The sequence below is a fragment of the Grampus griseus genome, assembly GCF_964374135.1.
Source record: "Grampus griseus genome assembly, chromosome: 2".
In the NCBI taxonomy this organism is placed as follows: domain Eukaryota; kingdom Metazoa; phylum Chordata; class Mammalia; order Artiodactyla; family Delphinidae; genus Grampus; species Grampus griseus.
Genome location: NC_139018.1, coordinates 158,759,098 through 158,785,397, shown reverse-complemented (window position 1 = coordinate 158,785,397; position 26,300 = coordinate 158,759,098). Strand labels below are relative to the sequence as shown.

The 26,300-nt window shown below is 35.5% G+C and overlaps 1 protein-coding gene across 3 annotated transcripts in view; it reads right to left on the bottom strand.

Moving 5' to 3' along the window:
• Window positions 1–306: 306 nt before the first annotated feature.
• The window catches only part of CUL2 (cullin 2), an 83,474-nt gene continuing 57,480 nt past the window's right edge, over window positions 307–26,300 (bottom strand). For all 3 annotated transcript variants that reach the window (XM_082647563.1, XM_082647562.1, XM_082647564.1), the window contains 13 exons: window positions 25,583–25,745; window positions 20,765–20,889; window positions 18,741–18,848; window positions 17,957–18,016; window positions 16,910–17,038; window positions 16,722–16,808; window positions 15,565–15,717; window positions 15,204–15,281; window positions 10,259–10,325; window positions 6,220–6,422; window positions 3,923–4,024; window positions 1,542–1,658; window positions 307–774 (listed from right to left, as the gene is read on the bottom strand). In XM_082647563.1, coding sequence (XP_082503689.1) covers window positions 643–774; window positions 1,542–1,658; window positions 3,923–4,024; window positions 6,220–6,422; window positions 10,259–10,325; window positions 15,204–15,281; window positions 15,565–15,717; window positions 16,722–16,808; window positions 16,910–17,038; window positions 17,957–18,016; window positions 18,741–18,848; window positions 20,765–20,889; window positions 25,583–25,745 — 1,524 coding nt within the window. In that variant the 3' untranslated portion in view covers window positions 307–642. The remainder of the gene's footprint in view (window positions 775–1,541; window positions 1,659–3,922; window positions 4,025–6,219; window positions 6,423–10,258; window positions 10,326–15,203; window positions 15,282–15,564; window positions 15,718–16,721; window positions 16,809–16,909; window positions 17,039–17,956; window positions 18,017–18,740; window positions 18,849–20,764; window positions 20,890–25,582; window positions 25,746–26,300) is intronic.

Sequence of the window (26,300 nt, the reverse complement as noted above, 5' to 3'; positions counted from 1 at the left end):
TATGGTGAATGCATCTTTATGCATTCAAAAACAACAATCTAGACGTTTTTCATGTAGGATTTAAATAGGAGTATAAGTGAATTACACTGTTCAGATACAAATGCAACTAAAGTTGCATGAGCTGCTTTGAAAACTCACGGACATTTATATGTATTATTTTGTGATATTCCATCCACATAAAAAAGGCATTCTATTTCTTTATTTTTTTATTTGACAAGCAGCAATATCATGTTTGTCATTTTAATGTAGATACAATTATTAGGTTATCTGTCATATTACAATATTTAAGTTTTTTATCTTATGTCCTTTAAGATACATTTAAAAAAAAAAAAAAAAAAAACATCAACTGCAAACGTGAAGGGGAGAAAAAGCATGGTACCCAGCCAAATTTCCACATTTCAGCAATACTTCACTCATTCTTTTTTAATAAAGTTTTAAGAAATGTCATAATGACATGAGCTTGAAATATCTCTAGGCATTTTCTCTGACGCTCATGACGTGGCACTGGTGATGTTGTAAACAGCAGAGAAACAGGGGCTGCCAAATGGCCAAATTATGGAGGCACAGGCCTGCTTTCTCCCACAGGACACACCGGATGGCGATGGCAATGACCTTCTCACATCCACACCGGGGGTGCGCGCGTCACGCTACGTAGCTGTACTCATCTGCTGACGCCTGGCTGCGTTCGATGTACTGTTTGTCTATGAGAACTTCAATGCACTTCTTAATCATGCTGATACTAGGGTTAAACCGAGCTCTTGACTGGCTAATCACCTGTGGGAGAGACACGGATGTTTAAGTGCTCTTCTCACCAGGGGGGCACTGGAGCAAATAACTTTTTATGCAAACTAAGGAAAAAGCCCGACCTTTATGTTGTGAAGGGATAAAAACTGTGAAGAACATGGATACAGCAAAATAAAATAATAGTCATATATAACTAAATTAAACCATAAACTAATTCATCTATCTAACTACTCATATACATCCCTCAAGCTTCCACTCAACCCCTACTCAACTTTCAGCTCTTAGCTGAAGTAACACCTGCTCAGGAAAGCTTTCTGCCACACCCCCATGTCAAGACCTTTATACACATTCTCATGCTACCGTATACCTTTTCTTTGTTGCATGTGAGTGTAATTTTATATTTACTCCCATATTATTTCAATAACGCGTTTCTTGCCTACTAGACGGAACTCCAAAACAGCAGGAGCCACATCCTGAGCTGCTCTGCACCCCATGGTGACCAGCACGGTGCTCCACACATGGTAGATGCTCGTGTATTCATGGAACGAGTGAGTGTGTGATGTGGTCCATGTCCTTCAATAACTGGACACAAGACTGAATCGGTAAGACTTAGACCTCTAAATTCAAACATGAGTTTAATACTGAAATTTTAAGTGAGTACTGTTCTCATTAAGTAATGAAGCATTTCTTTATGTTATTTGGGAGTCGTATTATTTCTGTAACATCTTCACAAAGAAACATTCCTAATCCTAATACCCTCTGCCCCAAGAGGTCTTGAGGACTTTTCCCCCTTTTACCTCCTGAATAAGGGCATTATGCCGAAGTACTTTTCGTGCTTTCATGATACGAACTATAGCAGCTTGGAGGTACATTTTCCGATCTTCATCTACAGCACTTCTCGTCTGCTCCATTTCCTGTTTTACAAGGACAAAAAAAGCCAATGAGACATTAATTCACTGCACTTGTTTTTAACTCATTTTATTTGTGAGTTTAAATAAATCTCCAATCAATACTGAGAGTCAAATTATACAATTATGTGCCCAATATAACATAACCATTACCAAAAGAATATTTACAGTGAGTTATGTATAATTTCTTAACTTAAAGTTGGAAGGTTATTTTTTAAAAAATGAACACTACTGTAAATTGTACTCAGTGCAAGTAGTCAATAAAGGAGAACTTAAGTGACACAGAGTAATAGTTTTCAAGACTGCTGTCCTATCAATGAGTAAAAACTTATACCACAAAGCTTGTAGACTTTAGTAACTGGCTCCAAGTGCACACTGGAGCAGGCTTCAAGGGCAAGAGCTGTGAAGGGCTCCATTTGACTCCAGCAGAGAAGCCAGCAAGGATGGGCCAGAAGGGCCTCTCTGCATGGAGCTCAAGGAAAGACAGTGGAGGAGAGGCACAAGCAGGCAATGCCACATCAGTAGGGATCTCATAACAGCTTTTAAAAGAGAAAATACAATCCATATTACAAATTAGTATCGTTAGCCTACAGGAAAATGAGATCTTGAACATTTTAGGGTTCAAATTTAACAGCAATTAACATTTGTCTCCCATGGGGGAGTAAGTCCCTGGAGCGGCCTGTTATCTCTGATACCTTCACATCCTGCCCCGAGCCCAAGGTCAGGGTGGCACATAGGAGGCAATCAGGAAACTTCAGTGATATGAATAGGCTGCCCCAGAACAACTGCTGCTGAGATGAAACAAGCAACAGCAGATGTTCACCGTGCAAACGGCTCACCCGGGGTCGGACCCCACTCCAGACCAACAAGCTCACAATTTGAATTTTAACACCATCCCCCGTGGTTCATTTGCACAGGAAAGTTTGAGAAGCATTTTCTACAACTTTTCTTTGAAAAATGTGTTGTAAAACCTTCTGATATTTTACAAATGAAAAATATGAGATTATATTACTATTCAAGGTAGAAATTTTTGGAAAGAATACAAAGCAAATCCATATATGCTAATACAGTTTAAGAGCAAATATGACTATGTTCATTGTGGCATTATTTACAATAGCAAAGATATGGAAGCAACCTAAGGCCCATCAATAGATGAATGGATAAAGAAGACATGATATATATACACAATGGTCTATTACTCAGCCATAAAAAAAGAATGAAATCTTGCCATTTGCAACAACATAGATGGGCCTAGAGGGTATTATGCTAAGTGAAATAAGTCACACAAAGACATATGCTGTATGATTTCACATATATGTGAAATCTGAAAAACAAAACAAATGAACGAACACAGCAAAACACAAACAGAATTACAGATACAGAGAAAAAACAGGTGGTTGCCAGAAGGAAGGCAGATGAGGGGAAGAGAAAAATAGGTGAGGGAGATTAAGAGTTATAAACTTCCAGTGGCAAAATAAATGAGTCATGGGTATGGAATGTACAGTGTGGAGTAATTTATGTAATATCTTTGTATGGTGACACATTGTAACTAGACCGGTCATGGGGATCATTTTGAAATGTACAGAAATATTGAATCACTATGTTGTGTAACAAGAACTAACACAGTGTCAATTATACTTCAAAAACAAACAAACTCACAGAAAAAGAGATCAGATTTGTGGTTACCAGAGGCAGGGGGTGGGGGTGGGGAGAGGGGAAATTGGATGAAGGGGGTCAGAAGGTACAAACTCCCAATTATAAGATAAATGATGATTAGAGATGGAATGTAAACATGATAAATACAATTAACACTGCTCTGTGTTATCTATGAAAGCTGTTGAGAGGAAATCCTACAAGTTCTCATCACAATGAAAAGTTTTTTTCCTATTTATTTAATTTTGTATCTATATGAGATGATGGATGTTCACTAAACTTACTGTGATAATCATTTCATGATGTAGGTAAGTCAAATTATGCTGTACTGCTTAAACTTATACTGTGCTATGTGACAATTATTAAAACTGGGAGAAAAAAACAAAAACAAAAGAGCAAATATGACTAAACTACGATAGCTTTTCCCTAAGATACTCATTATACTACTGTTTTTAAAATCTAAAATACTGTTTATAAGGTTAGTCAATGCAAAAAATAAACCAGAGAAGATGTATCATAATTTTGATATGAAAAGTTTTGCATTGGTCTCAATATTACCACTTGTAAAGTCCAATGCTTAAATATTTCCAAAAGAAACGACATTAGAAAGCATTTACCTGTGGTGTGTCTTTCTGCATCGATGTAGTAATTTTAAATTTTGTTCTTTTACTGCTAAAGTTCATATTTAATGAAAATGAAGATTCTGCATCAATGTCTTCCTACAATTAAAAATAATTCATTTACATTTATAAAAATAAAATCACTAAATAACAATTGCTGCAAATAATATGCCATGAAATTAAATAATGACCAAGGAAAAAAGACTCAACTCTCGTAATCTTTTACATTATAAATATTATTTAAGAGAAAAATAATTGTCTTCTGTCAAACAATGAAGGAAAAAACAATTCTTTCCTAATTTTATGCTTGATAGAATTTCAATCAGCTTAGGTTTAGAATAAAGCTATTTTCTGGCCCAACTGTTTAATACATGACCACCAGATAAATCTGACGAGAGTCAAGCTCATTGGCTTAAACAGAATTTTAACATTTAAATTTTTATGAAATAGCGAGGCTCATAAGTTTTCCATCACATTTTGAAAAACCAAACAACCAAATTTTTTTTTTTTGGAATGCTGCAGTAACAAAATACCAATTAAAATAACCTGACTAGAGAAGCCAACTGGTTCCAATGGCACACAAGCATCACTTCCTCACCACCCCGGTGTGATTCTGACATCAGCCCTCAACACCCATTTTATTCACTCTGCCAAAAGCGAGTGGACTTTTCTCAAGTGGAAGTTGTTAAGCCAATTTTTAGCTCTTAAGCTCTACTGGGCTTAAGAAAGCCACGCATGTCATACGGTGGAATCTGTCCACCAGCAGGACCACGAAGCACTTGGCAGATGGCACTTTCTCAATAATAGCCAAAGAAACTCTATTAAAGAATGCCAGATTCATAATTAAAATTTAATGTGCAAACAACCTATCAATATTTATTTTGTACATTTTTGGGCAGTAAAAATAACACGCTTTAGAAAAATACTTAACTTTTTAGGCACTTAAGCTTAAAAATTTAAACTTAAAATTTTAAACTTAAAAACTTTTACTTATAATTCATTGACTTAATTAAAACCTTAATATTAAGAACTTAATATTTTGTTAAGTTTCTGAAGTCAGAAAAATTAATCGTTTCTCAAAATTAAGAAAAGCTTGATTTGAATTTCAGCATATATGCCATTTAGAGCTGTTCAATTATAGGCTACGAAAGTCATCATTAGCAAAATGAACTCATGAGAGAAATAAGTCGTAGGCCATGAACCAAAATTAAAATGAAGCATCATTTACAAGACTTTTTTCTTATCGGCACAATAATCTGAAGCAGGAAATTTAACCCATATCTGTTGCTTTTTTAACCATTTAAATATCCAAGACATACTTTAAAAACAAAAACATGTTACTAGAAAAAAAAGTTATAAAGAAAAAAGGAATATACTATCAGCTTGCTAATTCTCAGGACAGATATTAAAAACATATGGGGGTTGGACTTCCACTGTGCGGTGGCACAGTGGTTAAGAATCCACCTGCCAATGCAGGAGACACGGGTTCGAGCCCTGGTCCGGGAAGATCCCACATGCCGCGGAGCAACTAAGCCCATGCACCACAACTACTGAGCCTGTGCCCTAGAGCCCATGAGCCACAACTACTGAGCCTGTGTGCCACAACTATTGAAGCCCGTGCACCTAGAGCCCGTGCTCCGCAACAAGAGAAGCCACCACAATGAGAAGCCCCCGCACCTCAATGAAGAGTAGCCCCTGCTCACCACAACTAGAGAAAGCCCACATGCAGCAATGAAGACCCAATGCAGCCAAAAATAAACAAATTAATTTAAAAAAAAAAATATATATATATATATATATATGGGGGTTAGTTGAGTCCTGAAATTCAGGGACATGAGAGTGACAGCACCTGAGATGGAGTTACACATATTAAATATGCGTATAAATAGACATCAACAGGCTGTCATTTCCTATCACAGAACCATGTAATTAAATATTAACTAAACATATGGGGGAAAAAACCCAGCAAGATTTAGGACAGACTACAGTTTTAAAACCTCAATTAACCAGAATCCTTCTGCTGTCAAGTCTTTAATAATTTTTCAGTAAACTGTCACAGTATAGGACAAATAAGATCAATCTATAAAGGGCACACGAGTACCAACTTAGACAGCCTTCTCTGTGACGCCTCAAGTTCTTGGCCATAAGGAGCCTGAAGTAATGTAGCTGATTCGAGTGCTTCTCAAAGAACAAAGGGCATTAACAATTATAACCTTACTTTTAAAACTGCAAACATCCCATGAAAAAGCTTTAATACTTATAATGCTTAAATTCCTTGAACTATTACCCCATACCTTTTCTGAATCATGGTTAATCATTTTCACATCGAGTAATGATTTGATTGTTTTTGTCAGTTCCTTTTCGTTCATCTGAGTGCTGTCTTGAAGTTCTTTATAGCTGACGGTTTCACTGTTGTTAAAGGCAAGAAGAACCGCCATTTGGTATGTTGTGACCATAGCTACGTATGGTTTGCCCAAATAGTTCATTTTAACTTCACCTACAATTAAAACAAAATTGTGACAATAAACTCATCATTCAAAGAAGCATTCCAAAATTACCTCAGTAATAATTGTTTATTTCAGATATTTTCTCCTGAAAGAGTGAACCAAGAACTCTTGGTTAAATTGTTGCAAAGCTATTCCTGCCAGCAATGTAATCATCTGTTTGCGGGGGTGGGGGGGATGGAGGGGACGGCTCTTAGTTTTGAGTATGTAGTATAAATCATGGTTAAGCTATCATAACATTACCAGTAAGCTCAAACAATGTCTTTAAATAGTAATAGGAAGGCTAAGACTCAGGCAGAAAAAAAGTAAGAAGAGGTGGAAGTAGGAGGAGAAACAGACAGACAAAGGGAGAGCATGATAGCCTGCTACCAGCAACTGCCTCCTGTGTGTGTATCTCATCTACCCCAGGGAAGGTTCAAGCATACAGGAGGACACCTGTACTAAAGTGTCTAAACCATAATTTCTGCCAAAATATAACAATGCTATTTTGTTTCATAAATAATGTTTTTCTCCCCAGTAATTTTCTAGGAACAAACACAAATGGGAAGAGAGACAAACAGGCAGATGCATTATTTTGTTGAAATAGTTGATGGAATAACAATGTTCTGGACCCTACACTACCCTGAGAGCTAGAAAGGTACATCAGGCTTAGGCCAACTACAGTTCTACCCATTCCAGGGGGCAGCACACTGAAGAGCTTGTTAACAAACAGTGTGTAAAACAGTTATGCATTTGCAACATGTAAAAACAGTTAATGCAAGTCAAAGAACTGCTTCCTAAAGAATAAAGTTATGGTTTAGTGATTGTATTTCTCTTTCTCTCTCTTACACAAGCACACACACACACATGCTGCATTATTTGACTGTTAATGAATTATAAACTATATCAGCATGAGATTTGGTTTTAGGGCTCTATATTTTAACTCAAGGAAGCTGTATGTTACATGAACTTACCCCAGAGGCTGCATTCTCCCTGTTAGTAGTGGTAATTAGTAACTCTGATCAAGATTGTGTGCTTCCTTTATTATTTAATAATATATATTAATTCATTATGTAATTAAAGACTTTAAAGGATATAAGTCAATTCTCCAGCTTACTATGACCACACAGATGCCTATGCTAACTTGCATTATGCCTCGACTTATTTTTTTAAAAACTGATATTCAGAAATATTTTTCAAAATTATTTGGATAGGAACACCTAGAGAAAAAATTCCTAATCTCTGAATTTTCATGAAAGGAAGTTTAATTAATTGGAATATCCAATTCATGTAGAGTTTACGTAGACTACAGTCATTAGGACTGTCCTACTAACAATTAGTATAAAGAGCACTTTAAGAGCCTCATCTCAACATTAAAGCTTAGAAAACACGGTGAGAGGCAAAAAAAAAAAAACATCATGTAAACTGCATTACACCATTTGTGCAATGACTGCTTAATCATATCCCAGAAACAAGTATAAAATAATGCCTCAAGCACCTACATGATTAAGCTAGGACCATCACCTAGCTGTCACAGATGTTGCAATGTACTACCATGGGTTTGGAAACAGAATGAGGCTTCTGCCACAAGAACCCAAAGAGCATTAGGAGACAATGCAAGTAAGGGGTCTAAGTATCATTTACTGATATCAAATCCACTCTGCATCCCTTAAAAACAGGAAAACTTGTTAGTTGTGTTTTATGACTTTTTCTTGCTATTTTTCAATAAATTATCGGTGTCGGGGTACATGGACCTCTTTCCACTTTTTTTCAGCACCACTCTCTTATTACTCAGCTCATGGCTGGAAAGACTGCGGAAGGGGTGGAGGAAGGAAAGGAAATCCCAAATCTGGATGATTCACTTAATTACTGCTGTGTAAATAGAAAAGGAAAATGACAAAGAGGTCATTTAACCTTCAGAATAGGTTGACAAACTTTAAGAACCTGCAAGCTAGAATAAAACATTCCAATACATACATACTTGAAAAATCAGACAACCATAATTGAATTGGTCATTAACAATTACCAGAAATAAAGAGTAGGCAGAACTCTCACAATACTTTAATCCAAGTTACTCCTCTACTACCTATCAGCAACCTAGTCTCTAAGGGAAAGTTTTTTTTACAGAAGAATGTCAGCTACTAAATGCTGAGTGCATGACAGAGTATCACTGATCTGCAACCAGGAAGAAGATAACTGATTCAAGCAATGATCACCAGTGGATGCTACAACCATCAGATACAGTTGTTCCTGGAAGATGGTATTCATTTGGGACCTAAGTGTCACCCCTCATATCACCTGCTAATTGAAAAGGTCTCCTCACAATGGAAACATCACCTCAATCAACCAAGTGACCACTTTACTGCCTCTCACAGTGGGACAGTCTGACACCACGTGCCTTCTGATGTAATGCAACACAAGTACACAGGACCACCAAAGAAGTATTCTCACCAATAATATCTTAATCTGAATATATAACTAGTTGCCAAACACCAAAATAGTAAATCCCTCATTAAAACTACTTTAGGAGACAGAATGATTATTGCTGAGGTAATGCAAAGGAGTTTAAACTCCCCAAGATAGATATTTAGGGGAAGTAAAAGTAAACTTAATCCAAATACATTAAAACACTGGTCCAGCAATGTTTTTTTCCTTAAAATCAATTATATTTACTAAATGAGAATATAAAAAATTCACAATAGATGTAAAATTAAAGGCCAACTACTAAGCGACCACTAAGAATATCAATGAACATCTCTTTATTTCACAAACTACTGAAAAAATTAAAATGCCCAATTTGTTCAATAAACATAAACTTGTAAAGATATATATTACTATGTACTAATTATTATGTACTAATATGTATTACTAACAAAATGAGACATCATATTCCAAATATAAAGTAGTCAAATAAATGGTACTTACAAGAAACTACTTAGATGAAATTTCTCTTAGGTGAGTGAATTTCCTAAATAAAGGTATGGCAACTAATCAGATTTTCTTGTACCATTTCTAAGAGACATTAACATACATGGCCATCCTTTCCCTCTTATACAAAGAGAAAGTTGATTTAATGTACTTTTCAAAGCATAGCTTTAGCAAAAGTAGAGAAATTCTGAGTGTTTGCTTTGGCTAACATCTTCAGGCAGCTTAGAGAAACTGAATAGAGGCTCCAATCACTCAAAGTATTAATCCTACTTTCCAATTAGTAGACCCCACTGTTCCAGGAAGAAGCTAAGGAAATGATTAGATTTTGATTAAACTTTTCTAAAACTGGAAAGTACTGGAAGTTAATTGGGACATTCTGGAAAAAGCGTTTACTACTGCCGTTCACTACAGTACCACAAATAAAAATCAAATGGTTAGGTCTCCTTGTGATGCTATAATAGTTAATGAAATTTTTGAGGATATCTGCCATATCTAGAGAGAAGAGGTTTTTAAGATATGTTTCATCAAGCCTGGCTTTCTAAATAAAATTCCTAGTATCTATAAAAAGTGATTTGTTACAGAAATATAGGAAACCATTATAAAATTCAGAAACTCCTTATAAGTAGCATAATTATAAAACACTATTAAAAATGCTGCACTTGCTTTAACCATATAAAAACGTGCTCAACTTTACTCATAATAAAAGGAATGCAAATTAAAAGAAAAAAAATGCTTCACTTGAACTTCATTATTAGTTGCTTTAATGGTAACCAGAAAGGAAGATGAAGAAGAAAACGTTAAAAACTAAAATCAGGAAAAAAACAACAACTACAATTAGGGCCTATGAAATCGATTTCCAAATTTTTAACATAATCATATCAGGTAAATTTCATTAAACTAGATATAATTAAATGCATTTTACCTGTACAAAGATAATGTAACCATGTAAGCTTCCTTCCACTGAAATGCTGGCTGTAAAATAATTCAAACTGTAAAAAAGAAAAAAGGAATCAAATTATTTTCAGCTTCTACAACCTAACTTACTTGGCTATCACTACACTAAAAAAGTAAAAAAAATTCATGTTAGAGAAGACATTAGAGCCCATCTGGTATATTTACTCATTTTACAGATGAGAAAACACATCTATGCAAGTTCCTGACGAAGATCATATAAATATCAGGCCAGCTCTTTTCACTTAAAACCCTGTCTGTGGTTCTTTCCACCAAACCACAGCCCTGCAAATTTAACTTTTTGTATAAATTCAGAAATTATCATTTTGAATGATATCAATTTGGACTTTATAAATAAAATCCCTGACCAAAACCACTACCATACGCATTTCAACATGAAAATATAAATCAAACCTTCATTTCTAGTCTCCTATTTGCCAACATATACCCTTGCTGAATGGACGGGTTGAATAATATCAGTGATCACTCCAAAAGTGACATCCACAATTTAACTTCCACATACAGTCAAACACTAATACAAGCAAAGCTTCACAGGCCTGTCTTTGTATCTTTTGTTGACATTATTGTGAAAAATTAAATTTAACATTCTATTAACATAGCTTTAAAATTTTAAAAATTCCTCCCTCAGATTGAATGTAGGACATCAGTCCAAAAAATAGAGAGTTCATATCTTCTAAAGAGCTAGTACATAATCTACAGCGAGAAAATGATACTGAAATGTAAAAAAGGTAAAAACTCAACTTCCATATAAAACTGAAAAATAAATATATTCATCACATCACAATTCAGAATTGTGGACATACTTTTAGCATGACGAGCCATATGTGATATACCTAAAGCTTTTATCTGTACTTCAAACTTTACTTTCTGTACTTTCAAAATGAAGTTTAAATAAAGCAATCAGCAACATTTGACCTGTAAGCTGCACTATGCCCACTCCTTACAACAAAAGTTCACAGCTGCCAGCCAGGAGAACTGGTGAATTCTTTTAGCAATTTATTCCAAGATAGTCCTGGGAAGCTGAAACTTGAGCATTTTTTCCCTCCAATGGTGCAGCATTCTCCTCTATGAGCAAATTCACCAGCCCTTTGGCATGATAAATAGGAAATGACTGGCACCGGGAATACTCATGATTTTCTGCCTGGTCCTAATCTAGACGAAGAAAAAAATCAAAGTATGGCATAAAAGGATCCCAGAGGTATGCTCTGACTAATAATCTCCCTGGGTGTCAATAAAATTCAATTACTACTATACAATTTGTAATTATGAAACATTTATAAGGAATTTATGGACAAAAGCAAAATAAAACATTTTTGAAACTGAGAAAACCAAAGTTTAAAATGCTCTTTACAAATTATGTAAGTGCAAAACTAGCTTTAGGATGTATATTCCAAGCTCTGAAAGCACATGCTTTACCTCTTTATAGCCCTAGCAACTAGTACCATCATTAAAGTTTTATTGATGATATCAATATGCCAAAGAAAGCATTCCTTTATCCTTAAATTTAAAATCTGATTATAAAGATTCTCATATCCATAGCTAGTCAAGAACAAAAAGATTCAGTTCCAAATGAGAGTAGTATCAATTCATCTGGTATTAAAAGACAAAAGTTGTAACATCTTGCTTAACGATATCATTAAATAACTGTGTTATCAAAGTTTATTAGTAATAAATATACCTTGACTAAACTTCTCATGTTAAAGTCAGGCTTAATAGTTATAATAATCAGGCTAACAGAGAGCATCTTTCAAATACCATTTGAGGGCATTAATTGAAACTCAAGGGGCCTTAAAAATGAATGTTTCATATTTGATGAGCGTATTCGCTTCAAACAGAGAGCTGCACTAATATACACTACCTTATATTTCTTTAGTTATTATTCAGGTTTGTGGACCACGTACAAAAGTAGATTTAAGATATACTGGTCTAATATGCAAAATAAAGTACTTTTTTTTTTTTAAGATTTTCTGATGTGGACCATTTTTAAAGTCTTTATTGAATTTGTTACACTATTGCTTCTGTTTTATGTTCTGTTTTTTTTGCCCCAAGGCACGTGGGATCCTAGCTCCCCACCCAGGGATCGACCTGCGTCCCCACCTGCCCCGACTGGAAGGCAAAGTCTCAACCACTGGACCGCCAGGGAAGTCCCCAAAATAAATTGCTTTCAATTAAAGCTTAATTTCCATGGTTTTAAGATACGTGTAAAATGGATGTGATTTCTGATAAACAGCTATATTTAAGGGAAAGATGGGAAATATCTAGACGACCATTAAAGCAAAGGGAATTAATTTACATGTGAAAAATAAAATAATAAATACACAGATGGATTTTCATTCTTATGTGGCTGAAAACTTGGATTTACTAGGAGAAATGTTAAGGACAAACTCCCTCTACTGGTAATTAGAGAAAGTCCAAACTGAGAGAATGATATGCTTGGAATCATAATTTATAGTCAGAAAGAAACCCACTTCCTGTTTGTAAATGAGGACACTGGAACCTGGGGAAGGTCATATGTTAATAAATAAAGTTTAAGGGGTTGATTCCAGTACTCCAATAATTACTGGCAAATAATTATTTCAAGGAGAAAGAGAAGAATAACAAACTAAAAGGAGATTTTAGTTCTGCCAGCCCCCACCCTGTCCCTTAATTTCGATTGGAAAAGCAGGCTCTTAAGAAGAAATAAGGTTTAAGACTGTCAAAGGTGAGGGGTCAGTTTTCTTTCTCTTGCCTGGTCACAAATACATCAAAGTGCTTTACACCTGGTTACCCCATCCCCTGCCCTGGGATCATATTCTGCCCATCCAAACAAATGCTCTTCTTCATGAAGTTTCTAAGATGGTTTGCACTATCATGCCTTTTCAAAGACGCAGAAAATCCTAAATTAGACTCCTATTCGGAAAGCCCACCTTATGCATGGTATCTTGAAATCTACCTGGCTACTCTGCTATTACCACTACTATCACTATTAACTATTACTTCTACTTTCAGCATTTATTGAGTACTTCTTATATACCAGACTAAGCGCTTTACATATTTCATCTTCATATTAACACTCTGAGTAGTAGTATTATCAGTTAACAAAAAATTCGGAAGTTATTTGAACAAAGTCACAGAGCACAGTAAACGGAAGAGCAGACATTTAAAATCAGGAGTTATGATTCCGGAGCTTACACTGTGTTACTTGATTTATAATCCTTATTTTGAAAGAAGCAAAAATAACATACATACATAATGTAATGATTCAAACTACACACTGTGAACATCTCTAGTAAATAGTGTAATGAAATACCATTTTCATTTTAAACTTCATAAACATATGCATAACTCACTGGTTCACAACCTCAAGTTACTGCCCAAGTAAAAGACTATTAAAAGATAAGCCTCCTTTGGTGAGTTAGAGAATCAAAAAGGGTCAGTTTCAAAAGAAACGAAAACATGTTCATCCACTCAAAAACTTGTATGTGAATGTCCATAGCAGCATTACTTACACACCCCAAAGTCAAAACAGCCCAAACGTCCAACAGCTGATGAATGGATAAATAAAGTGTGGTGTCTCCATACAATGGAATATTATTTGGCAATAAAAAGGGATGAACTACTGGCACAGACTCAAACATGGATGGACCTTGACATTCTTCTGCAAAGTGAATGAAGGCAGTCACAAAAGCACGCGTGACATAGCTCTATATGAGATGTCCAGAACAGGCAAATCTACAGAGAAAGAAAGCAGATTGCCTAGGGCTAGGGAGAGGGGAGGGAGTTGGGGAAGGCGAGGAGTGACTACTGATACGTAGGGGGTTTCTTTTAGGGTAATTAAAATGTTCTAAAATGGTGCTGGTGGTTGCAAAGCTCTGTGAATATACTGAAAACCAATGAAAGTGTACACTTTGAGTGAACTGTATAGTGCTGTGGCCTGAATGTTGTGTCTCCCCAAATTCCTATTGAAATCCTGACGCCCAATGTGATGGTTTTAGAAGGTGGGGCCTTTGGGAGGTGCTTAGATCATGAGGATGGAGCCCTCATCTATGGCATTAGTGCTCTTATGAAAGAGACCCCACAGAGATTCCTAGCCCCTTCCACCATGTGAGGACACAGCAGGAAGTCTGTCACCTTAGGCCCTCATCCCACCGTGCTGGCACCCTGGCCTCAGACTTCCAGCCTCCAGAACCATAAGAAATCAATCTCTGTCATTCACAAGCTGCCCAGGCTGTGGTATTTTGTTACGGCAGCCTGATACAATGACTACAAGACTACATGACTAAGCCGTATGGTACAAGTTACATCTCAACAGCTGTTAAAGATGTAGTCTCCACAGTCTCTTTAAAAGCTTTGGGTAAGAAGTCTATGGTTTCTATTCAGTCACACTTTAAAGCCATTTTTACTTGAATTTTCCAGCTTCAATCTATTTTTTCTAGAATATTTCACATTCTACATATATTTACCTAAATTACAGTCCAGAATAAAAATAACTATTATAAGGGATAAATGAATTATAAAGATGGCTCAATATTCAAATGAAAAATTAGAAAATGATTGTTGTAAGTACTGGATTCTAAACTTTCTTATAATATCAAAATCCTTGTAATTTAGAACTACTTAAGACAGATAACAGGTTTACTAAGAATAAGAGACATGCTTTGACAAAGAACTGACACCCTTAGCATTTCAGTTTTAATATTAGAAACTACAATAATTTACAGTCTTCCTCAGTACCCTCCTTTTTAGGGAGGATACTGAGGAAGAATAACAATAACAAGGCAGAATAACAATAATTTGTGAATATATTTTTATATCACGTGAGCCCTCAAGACTTCGGAGAAATATTTAAAGTGATATAACGTGAAGATAATTATTAAAATTCCTTAGGTCTTCCAATATATTTTCTGCCAACTTGCCATCTGTACACTTTTTTCCAATTCCTGGGGAATCGCAAATGTAGATGAAGGAGCCTGAGTAAGAGGCCATGCACCAGCCTAGAAGGAGAAAAGTCAAATAGTTAAACATCTCAATTGAAAGTAAATGTTTATAAAATAATTTAAGCAACTAAAGCACCTTTTTCTCCTTCCTCAAAATGTTGATAAAACCCACCAGCATTACTATCAAGGCACGGTTCATTCCAGATCAATATAACATATAACTTTAGAAGCTATAATATTCTGGTTGAAAGAAAGGTAATCAGGCATCAATCTATTAATCATTTGTATCAGAGTATTTGAAATGGTTAGTAAATGCTCACAATGAAACACATATTCATACCTGTAGAACATATATTTGAAAACTAATTCCCAAATCTATTACTGTGTCTTGATTTTTGATAAAATTGTTGAACTTGTTGTTCAGATCCGCACTGACACTCATATCTGTGTACATCCGATGTAGCTTGCTGGTAAATTCATAACCACAGGCTTGCTGTAAAAGAAAGTTTTAAAAAACATATGACTTAAAAACAAAAACAATAAACCATACTGATTATTAAGAATGCTTTGCTACTGCTAGGTCTATGGTCAAAGGTCCTGCTTGTACACTTACACCAAAGGCCTGTATTATTCATGACCCAAAGCAGCTATTCAAAACCTTTCAAAAGTTCCTTTTTTTTTTAATGCAGATTAAATAAGTGAATGAAAACATATATTCATGAAACAACAAATTTCCCTTTAAAACAAGAACTTTTCTATAAATCTGTATATCATTTCAACAGTACAAAATGCTCCATTACTGAATGTAAGATGATACCTTATAATGTTTACAGATAGTATCAAATACACATGAAAGATAACTGGGAATATTTGTTAAAAAGGAGGGGTACTGAGGCAGATTTTTAACACCATTAACTGAGTAATGAAGAAATCTATTTCTTTGAAGTTATTCAAAACTCTGCCATCACCAGGTCAGAAAATCTGGATCTCTAATCTTGGGATATAAAAAGCTTTGTTAACATTACCTCTAAAAATTAAAGGGTAAATTATTTTTGGTATATTTAAAAAGGACCACATATTCAATGTATACCATACAGGAAAATTATCAACTATTGAAAAACTCAGGATAAATAAAATTAGCAACTGCTTATCTTATCAGTGTGTAAGCTAAAATGACATAAAAGTGAACTGAAATTCAAATGCACTCCACAAAACTTGTACTTAAAGGAATATTTTAGGTGTGTTCATTTATACGTAATACAAGGTTTTTGTAAAGTTAACACGTTATCTTGTGGATGATTCTATATCAACATATAGAGAGACTTTGTCCTTTAATACAGCATTTGCATATCCCACCATGAGACTACACCACTTTACATTTAACCAGTCAACTGTTGATGAATTATTTCCTGTTATTACTCATATTGCTACAGTGAACATCTTTGTGTGCTAGTGGAATAATTTCTAGGACACTATCATATCAAAGGCCTACAGTACCTTTAATTTATTGATCATGGCTTCTTCAGAATCCATAGACATGGATAACCCATGAATTAAACGTTTCGCCAGCATTCTTGCGTAGAACTACATTAAAAAATATTTTAAAAGATTACTTCCTTTCTGATGATTTAAAGTTCAAAAATAAATCAAAGCTGACACATAAAACCTCTCGATTCACAACTTACCTTTTGAAAAACATCCTTATCGTCGATATATTTAAAGACAGTAATAAAGCTCGTGAGCTTGTCCTCTACTTCATTCTCTGTCATCCCCTTGGCTGATTTCTTCAGCAAGTTGTCACAGTACTTAGCGAGCTCAAATAGAAATTGACAGTAACGCTTTCAGAGGGCCCTTCTCAAAGGAGGCACAGTGGCAACAACACAAAATAAGATCACAGTCTTTGCCATCCTCAAGCTTATGTTTTAATAATCATGGACATGCACTAAAGAACTTGAAATATATGTCATCAGGGAAATTTTTAAAAAACTATAAACAGTAAAAAATCTAATCAACCCTGAATGATCAATACAGCAATGATATAAGTAATTAAGTTTTTTTTTTTTTTTTTTTTTTTGCGGTACGTGGGCCTCTCACTGTTGTGGCCTCTCCTGTTGCGGAGCACAGGCTCCGGACGCGCAGGCTCAGCGGCCATGGCTCACAGGCCCAGCCACTCCGCGGCATGTGGGATCTTCCCGGACCAGGGCACGGACCCGTGTCCCCTGCATCGGCAGGCGGACTCTCAACCACTGCGCCACCAGGGAAGCCCAGTAATTAAGTTTTGATGGAACACCTAGGTGAGTTTTGAGCAGTTCTGTCATTTCTGACATTACATAAGTACTTTTTAAAAATCTCACAACAACCTTGTAAGCAAGTTTCCTTTAAAGGTTATCATTTTTCATCAAATTCCCTTTAGATCTCAGATAAAATAAAATCTCCATGTAAAGTAATGCAAATTATTTTAAAGCAGTCATACTTTCCAACCCAAACATTGTAAAATGGAATATTTTCTCCTTCAATTATTTCTTAAGAAAAGGCTACAGACGTGACCTACTGCATTCCTTAAATAAAAGCTAAATGATATACAGTGTTGATATGTTTTTATTTTTAATAATTAATTTCAACTACATTTTAAAAAAATGCTACAAAAACAAATTAATTTGACATTCACCTCAGTTTTCATTTTCTAATGCTGACTTTTCATATGTTTACATTTATGCAACCATCAAACTTACCAATTCAGGTGCTTTGCAAACAGACTTGGGTTCTCTGTAATTTACAACTGATGTAAGGGCCTATATAGAAGACAGACCAGGAATTAGCCACCATTAATAGGGTAAAAACACAGCTGGCTCTATATACGCTATAATCTGTACGTCCAAAAATTACTACCCCACATAAAACATGGCATTTTGAGGGTAGTTTGTTAATACTGTTGTCATATCTAACACAGGGTAAACTCCTCTCACAGTGTCCCTCATGGTAATTATATAATGATTACATATAATCCTGTTCCTACTGAAAGATATTCTTCATAACTCATTACTGATATTTGAATACACATAAAATAAGACTATATTTTCAAAAATCTTACAACAACCATGTAGGCAAATTTAAATTTAAAAATTTGTAAAATATAATATTTACTTTTCTTTCAAATATTATTCATTATAGCCTAAGTATTATATTCAAAGGAAAAATGAGCACTAAAGAATATTGAAATTATACATGTATTTTTCAGAACATACTAGTGTATTAACAAGTCTCCTTTTATAGCATAATCACGGGAAGTTCAATTCCCACATAATTCAAGCATTCAAGCATTCAATTACTCACTTAAAAGTTAAGTTACACACTTCTATTTTGACTTTCACTATGAAATTGGTTGGTTAAGGTGAATCTCCATCTCCAGATTAGAAATCTCACAATTAGAAGCCCTAATTCTGAAACTACCTTAAAGAATAATGATTAAATGAAGAAAATCATATATAGATAAGAATATATGTATTAAAAAATTACCTTATCCAATGCACTCATAAAGTGCTGATCACCATTCAGAACAGTGTTGATAAGCTGAACAAATTTACCATGTACTTCCAGAACTGACTCCACAAATAGTGTTGGCATCTAAAAATATGAAATACAAAGTACAAAACCACATTTTAAGAAGTTCAAGGGTATAATTTGGCTTAGTGAAGAGTTGTTTAAGAGTAAAGTTTTCCCTAAGCAAATAATGTTACACACGACACACACCCTCAAAAAATGTTTTTAGCTAAGACGGTCTTTAAAATCTAAAACTTTGATGTTGAAGTTAGCTGTCATTCAACACTGTAAATGCAGGACTGTAGTTCCTCTGCTAGAAGAACCCATGGAAAAAACACTTCTTTCTGGTGCTGGAATTCTGTATCTTAAGTGTAACAAGATACAATCTCAGAACTACCAGGCCTATCACTTTCATAGAGGATTATGTAAATAAAAACGGCCTTCAAAGGCACTGAAGGCTGAGAGAGAGAGGAGAAGTTAAAAAGCCATTATCTGTGAAAACTGAGACCCCTAGAGTTGGGCAGTACAGTTCCCCACATCTCAGAGAGAATACCTAGTAGTGCAAAAGTGAGTTTTCATTCTTAATGGAGATAACTATGAAGTTAGACCTAAGACTTCTAAGTCAGCTAAAATTATCTGAGTCTCCTACAAACGCATTCTCTCGTATTTGCATCTCCCAGGCCTTGACACCAAACTCTATGCCTCTGTGCCCAATGTCATTCCACACCCTGAATCTGTAAAACTAATATAAACTAAGAAACCTAATAAATAATACAGGCTATTAGACGTAAGCAATATAAATTAATAGTTTTACAAAAAATGGGAAAGCTTATGCATTGCTGCGGCAGGACATAACATCTAAGAATTATCTGCCAAAGACAAATAAACCTACAACTAAGGAGATCAGCATTTAATAAATGCTCCTGAACAATGAGGTCTATACACAGATCACTGCATCACAGGAGGAGCAAACAGCTCTACATAGGAAAGAGAAGTGACATGTGATGTCATGTCTATCTTATTTGTCAACCATCACTAGTAAAAACAAAGAAGGTGGTCCAACAAAATTTGACAATAGGAACACACTTTGATAGGAGACACCTTATTGTAAACAGTAATTTAAATGGCAGGGAACTCTTAAGATGGGGATTAAGGATATGAAGGTCACTGCTGGGTATTTTGGGTAGTAAGCATATATTTAGGGAAGATAGTTTTAATCCAAATTTGCTTCCCGGGCTATCAAATCCAGGGCATGTAAAAGGAAATCAAATTGTAAGTTGTCTATATTATCACTGATTAATACCATTACCACTACAACTAACTAAACATTAATGCCAGTTACACAGAAACAAGACTGTTTAGAAACAGCAAACAGGGACTTCCATGGCGGCGCAGTGGTTAAGAATCTGCCTGCTAATGCAGGGGACATGGGTTCGAGCCCTGGTCCAGGAAGATCCCACATGCTGTGGAGCAACTAAGCCCGTGAGCCACAACTACTGAGCCTGCGCTCTAGAGCCCGCGAGCCACACTACTGAGCCCATGCGCTGCAACTACTGAAGCCCGCACGCCTAGAGCCCGTGCTCTGCAACAAGAGAAGCCACCGCAATGAGAAGCCCGCGCACCACAACGAAGAGTAGCCCCCGCTCACCGCAACTAGAGAAAGCCAGCGCGCAGCAACGAAGACCCAACACAGCCAAAAATTAATTATTAATTAAAAAAAAAGGAAAGATCAAACATACTTTTCTGTGAGAAATTAATTAACAATTGCTAAATGAACATGACAGTGTGTAGGAAGAAGTTTATCTTATTCACTGATTTTCTAATAATTGATAATTCCAAAATGTGTCCAACAACTTCTAGGTTTGAACATTTTAATAAAGACGTTTCATTTATTGGCATGGTAGGACTTTTCTTTCATGCTTTTAAACAGTAAAGTCAAAAGAAAAACTCCATGATAATCTGATTAAGAGAAAAATTTTCCAGTTCCTTATGTAACTCACATTTTCCTGAGTAAGATTACTGGTTGCTCTAAGGCCCTCATCATGGATATGATTTTGCAGCTCCTGAATCATATGAGGTAAACCAGTGGACACAGCACGGAGTAAGACATACATATTTGCCATGTCTGAGGGGAAAAAGAAATTTATTATTAAATTTCCAAATAGTTTAAAAATGTTTTTAATATAATAGGTAATATATGGTTCCAAATGCAGAATTACAGAAGAGTATGCAGAGCCAGATCCCCACACCTTTCTCCCAATCACCCCATCCTCCTCCCCTGGGAAAGCAACGTTGTGGTTGTTTAGTATCTTCTCAAAGCTGTTTCCTACCCATTCAAGCAAATACGCTATTCTTCCCTCTGCCCCTTTTTATACAAATAGGGTAGCGTATTTATATTTTATACAAATAGGGTAGCGTACTATAAACAACATTTTAACTTAGAGATCTTTTTACATCAGTACACAAAGCATTTCCTCATATTTTACAACTGCTTAGCACTCCACTTTATGGCTACATTACAACAATTCCTTAACAATTGATGGGAATTTGGTTGTTTCCAATCTCTTGATATTGCAATGTTACAATTAATAATCCTGCATATGGGCAAGAATATCTGCAGTATAAATCCCTGGAAGTGGGACTGCCATGCAAAGCTTAGTCTTGCAGAAGGACCTTCTAGACAGAGCTCCCAGTGGCCAGGAGCTCCCTTGCCAACAAATGTTGTGATCTTTGCACTGAGAGGTGGAAAATGATATCTCAGTGTAGTGGGTTTTATTTTAAACTTTTTACTGAAGTATAACACACACACAGAAAAATGTACAAACCATAAGTGTGTATCTCAATGAATTATCACGAGTGAACCCCCCTCCCAAAGTTATCACCACCCACAGTAAGAAAGAGACATGACCTCCACTCAGAAGTCCCCTTCATACCTCTTCCCAATCACTACCCCTCCTGTTCTTCTGCAACGGTAATCACTGTCGTGACAGATTAGTTACTTACTAAACTAAACCAAACCACAGGTTCAGTTTGCCTCTTTTGAACCATTTATACAAATGAAATCATACAATTCTTTCATGCTTGGTTTCTTTGGTTCAACATGTTCATAAGGTTCACCTGTGTTGTATGAAGCTATAATGTGTTCCTTTTCACTCTCCTATAATATTTTATTGTGTGAATATGCAGTACTTTAATTCATTCTGCTGTTACTGGACATTTGAGCTGTTTCCAGTTTGGAGCTATTACAATGTTGCTGTGAGCATGCTTGTGCATGTCCTTTTGTGTATGTGTGCATGCATTTTGGGTGGGGGGTTGAACACCTATGAGAGCAACAGCTGGACCGCAAGAGATGTGTTTGCTCAGCATTAGCAGTCGCTCACTGGCAGTGTCTCAAGGTGGTTGCATTGATTTATACTCTAGGTCCAACATATAACAAGTTCCTGTTACTCTATACACTTCCACACACTTATTATTTTCAGTCTTTTTCATTTTATATCAAAATGTGACTAAGTACTGATACCTTAGTTTGGTTTTAATTTGCATTCCTCTGTTTTAGTGAGATTGAGAGCCTTTTTATATGTTTATTGGCCATTTGCATAATCTCTATTCTGCAGTGCCTGTTCAAACTTCTTGACTATTTTATATTTTGGACATAAACCTTTTTCAGGGATTGCAAATATATAACCGTATGACAGCCTTTTTTTTTTCTTTTTGAGTTATAACTGACATATGTTAGTTTCAGGTTTATAACATAATGATATTGGTATACACTGCAGACTGATCACCACAATCTGTCGAGTTAACATCTGTCACCGTACATATTTACAACTTTTTTCTTGTGATGAGAACTTTTTTATTTTATTTTTTTATTAATTTTTATTGGAGTATGGTTGCTTTACAATGTTGTGTTAGCCTCCACTGCACAAGAAATGAATCAGCCATACACATACAGATATCTCCCCCCTTTGGGACTTCCCTCCCATTTAGGTTACCACAGTACATTAGGTAGAGTTCCCTGTGCTATGCAGCAGGTTCTCATTAGTTGTCTATTTTATACATAGTACCAATAATGTATATGTGTCAATCCCAGTCTCCCAATTCCTCCCACCACACCCCTTTCTCCCTTGGTATCCATACCTCTGTGTCTCTATTTCTGCTTTGTAAATAAAATCATCTATACCATTTTTCTAGATTACACACATAAGCGTCATTATACGATATCTGCGAGAACTTTTAAAATCTACTCTCTTAGCAACTTTCAAATATGCAACATGGTATTATTACCTATAGTCATCATGCTATACATTATTACATCCCCATGACTTATTTTTTTAATAACTGGAAGTTATTAAACCTTTTGACTCCCTTCAGCCATCCCCACTGACTCTGGCAACCACCAAGCTCTTCTCTGTATCCATGAGTTCATGTGTTTTGTTTTTTAGATTCCATGTATAAGTGAGATCACACGATATTTGTCTTTCTCTGTCTGACTTATTTCACTTAGCACAATGCCCTCGAGGTCGATCCATGTTGTTGCAAAATAGTAGATTTCATTTTTTTTTTTTTAATGGCTGACTGATATTTCTGTGTGTGTGTGTGTGTGTTTATTTTCAGCCATTCACCTATCAATGGACACTTAGGTTGTTTCCTTATTTTGGTTATTGTAAATAATGCTGCAATGAACATATATGAACAGGGTTCATATATTTTTTGGGGTGTTTTTGTTTTCTTTGGATAAATGCCCAGAAGTAGAATTGCTAGATCACATCATAGTTTTATTTTTCATTTTTATCCCACAACTGTACACGATGGTTCCCTTTTCTTCACATCCTCGCCAACATTTGTTATTTCTAGCCTTTTTGATAACAGTCATGCTAACAGGTGTGAGGTGATATCTTACTGGGGTTTGGAGTTGCATTTCCCTGATGATTAATAATGTTGAGCACCTTTTCATGTACCTGCTGGCCATCTGTAAGTCTTCTTTAGAAAAATGTCTGTTCAGATCTTTTCTTTTCTTTTCTTTTTTGTGGTACGTGGGCCTCTCACTGTTGTGGCCTCTCCTGTTGCGGAGCACAGGCTCCGGACGCGCCGGCTCAGCAGCCATGGCTCACAGGCCTAACCGCTCTACGGCATGTGGGATCTTCCCAGACCGGGGCACGAACCCGTGTCCCCTGCATCAGCAGAGGACTCTCAACCACTGTGCCACCAGGGAAGCCCTGATCTTCTCATTTTTTAATCAGTCTTTTTGCTATTGAGTTGTATGAGTCTTTTATATATTTTGGATATTAACCCCTTATCAGATAAGTGATTTGCAAATATTTTCTCCCATTCAGTAGGTCACCTTTTCATTTTGCTGATGGTTTCCTTTGCTGTGCAGAAGCTTTTTAGTTTGATGGAGTCCCACTTGTTTATTTTTGCTTTTGTTGCCTTTGCTTTTGGTGTCAGATTCAAAAAATCATCACCAAGACGGATGTCAAGGAGCTTATCGCCTTTGTTTTTTTCTAGGAGTTTTATGGCTTCAGGTCTTAGGTTCAAGTGTTAATTCATTTTGAGTTAATTTTTATGTAGGATATAAGACAGTGGTTCAGTTTCATTCTTTTGCATGTGGCTGTCCAGTTTTTTCAAAAACATTTATTAAAGGGATTGTCCTTTTCCCATTGTGTATTCTTGGCTCCTTTGTCCTATGACTGTCATTGTGATGCTATTTTGATGATCCAATGGTCTTAATGGTTTTTTAATGATCCAAAGTTTTTAATGATAAAGTAGTCAACTTGATCAATCTTTCCTTGTGGTTAGTGCTTTCTGTGTCTTATTTAAAATATTTTTCTCTACCTCCAAGGTCATGAAGTTATTCTCCTATATTATCTTCTGGAAGTGTTACTGCTTTACATTGAGATCAAAAGCCCAAAATGAATTGATCGATTTTGTATATGGTGTTTGAGGTAGAGATCAAATTTTGCTTTTTTCCCACATGGATATCCAACAGACCTGGCGCTGTGCGTTCAAAACACTATCCTTCACCCACTGCTCTGCAGGGCTGCCTTAGTCTTAAATGAAGTATCTACATATGTATGGGTTATTTCTTGGCTTTTTATTTTATTCCATTCGTCTCTTTGCCTATCCTTGCACCAACGCCTCATATTCCTAATTACTGTGGTTTTTACAAGTCATGCTATCCCGCAGTTTTCGCATCATGCTCTTCAAAATTGTCTTGAAGAGTAAGTATAACTTTCAGAGTTTCAGAGTGTAAAAAAAGAATCTTGGGTTTTGAGAAGATTGCCCTGGATCTATAAATCAATGTTGCTTTCATGAATGTTTAGTTTTCTGTGTAGGTCTGACACATATCTTGTTACATTTATTCCCTGCTATTTAAAAATCCTTATTGCTTTTTTCTTAAAAATTCCATTTTATTCACTGCTTATTGTTAACATTTCATTGTATTTTCATTTTGTATTTCCCCTATTTTGAGTGAGACTGAGCATCTTCACATATTTAAAATCTATTTATATTTCATTTTCATGTTCTTTGTCTTTTCTCCTCTTATTTACTAGAAACTCTTAATATATTCAGGAAATTAGCCCCTGTGATTTTTTAAAATGTGTAAACATATTTTCCCAGTTTTTCTTTTGACTTTAGAATACAGTTTGAAAATATACTTTTCCAAAACAATCTTTTAAAATAGATTACGTAAAAAGGCATATCGAATATTTTAGAGACTATTACTTAAATATGTTGGAAGTCTAAGGTAGCTGGAAGATGATGTAAAAAGTGGGTTTATAATTTAATTTCTATTCACATTGATGTATGGTATCACTTACCATTTTTTTTCTCTTGTCGGATGATATTATGACATTCTGCATGTAAGAACTGTAAGTGGTCTGCTACCATTCGTTGCTGACATTCATGAATTACTTTAGTATATGAACTTGGATGTAAGTATTTTCGACATCGAATTTCTTCATCTTTTAATCTACCTAGAACCTTTAGAAATATATTCTTACAGTCAGAAACTACTATGAGAAAACACCTGTAATATCAATAAGTAACTTACATGGCAAAGTAACTTACAAATAAGAATTATATAACTAATTTAAACTCACATTCCATAAGTCATTTCAAAATTTTATTAAGCTGCTAGATGTCACCTACATTTCAGCACTGTCTTATGAACAGCACGGTCTTATGAAAAGTTAAATGGTCTGCATTTTGCCCTCATTTATTGACCCCAATCATCCTACATATAGACAACCTATATGCAATAGGAAACATGGGTAAAGATCATTAAAAACCAGAATAGGTGGTCACTTTATGAATATTTAACTATCAAACTAGAAAGTAATTTACATCAACTGGATCATGTAGATTAAGCTAATTACTTTATGTTGATTCATCTTACAAAACAAACAGTATGTACATGATAGTGAACTATCACATTAAATATTCCACTAAATTTTTTTAAAGTAAAAAAAATTTAGTCATAGTCAAATATTTCAATCAAGATCTTTATTAAAGCTTATCCTATTAAAAAACCACTGA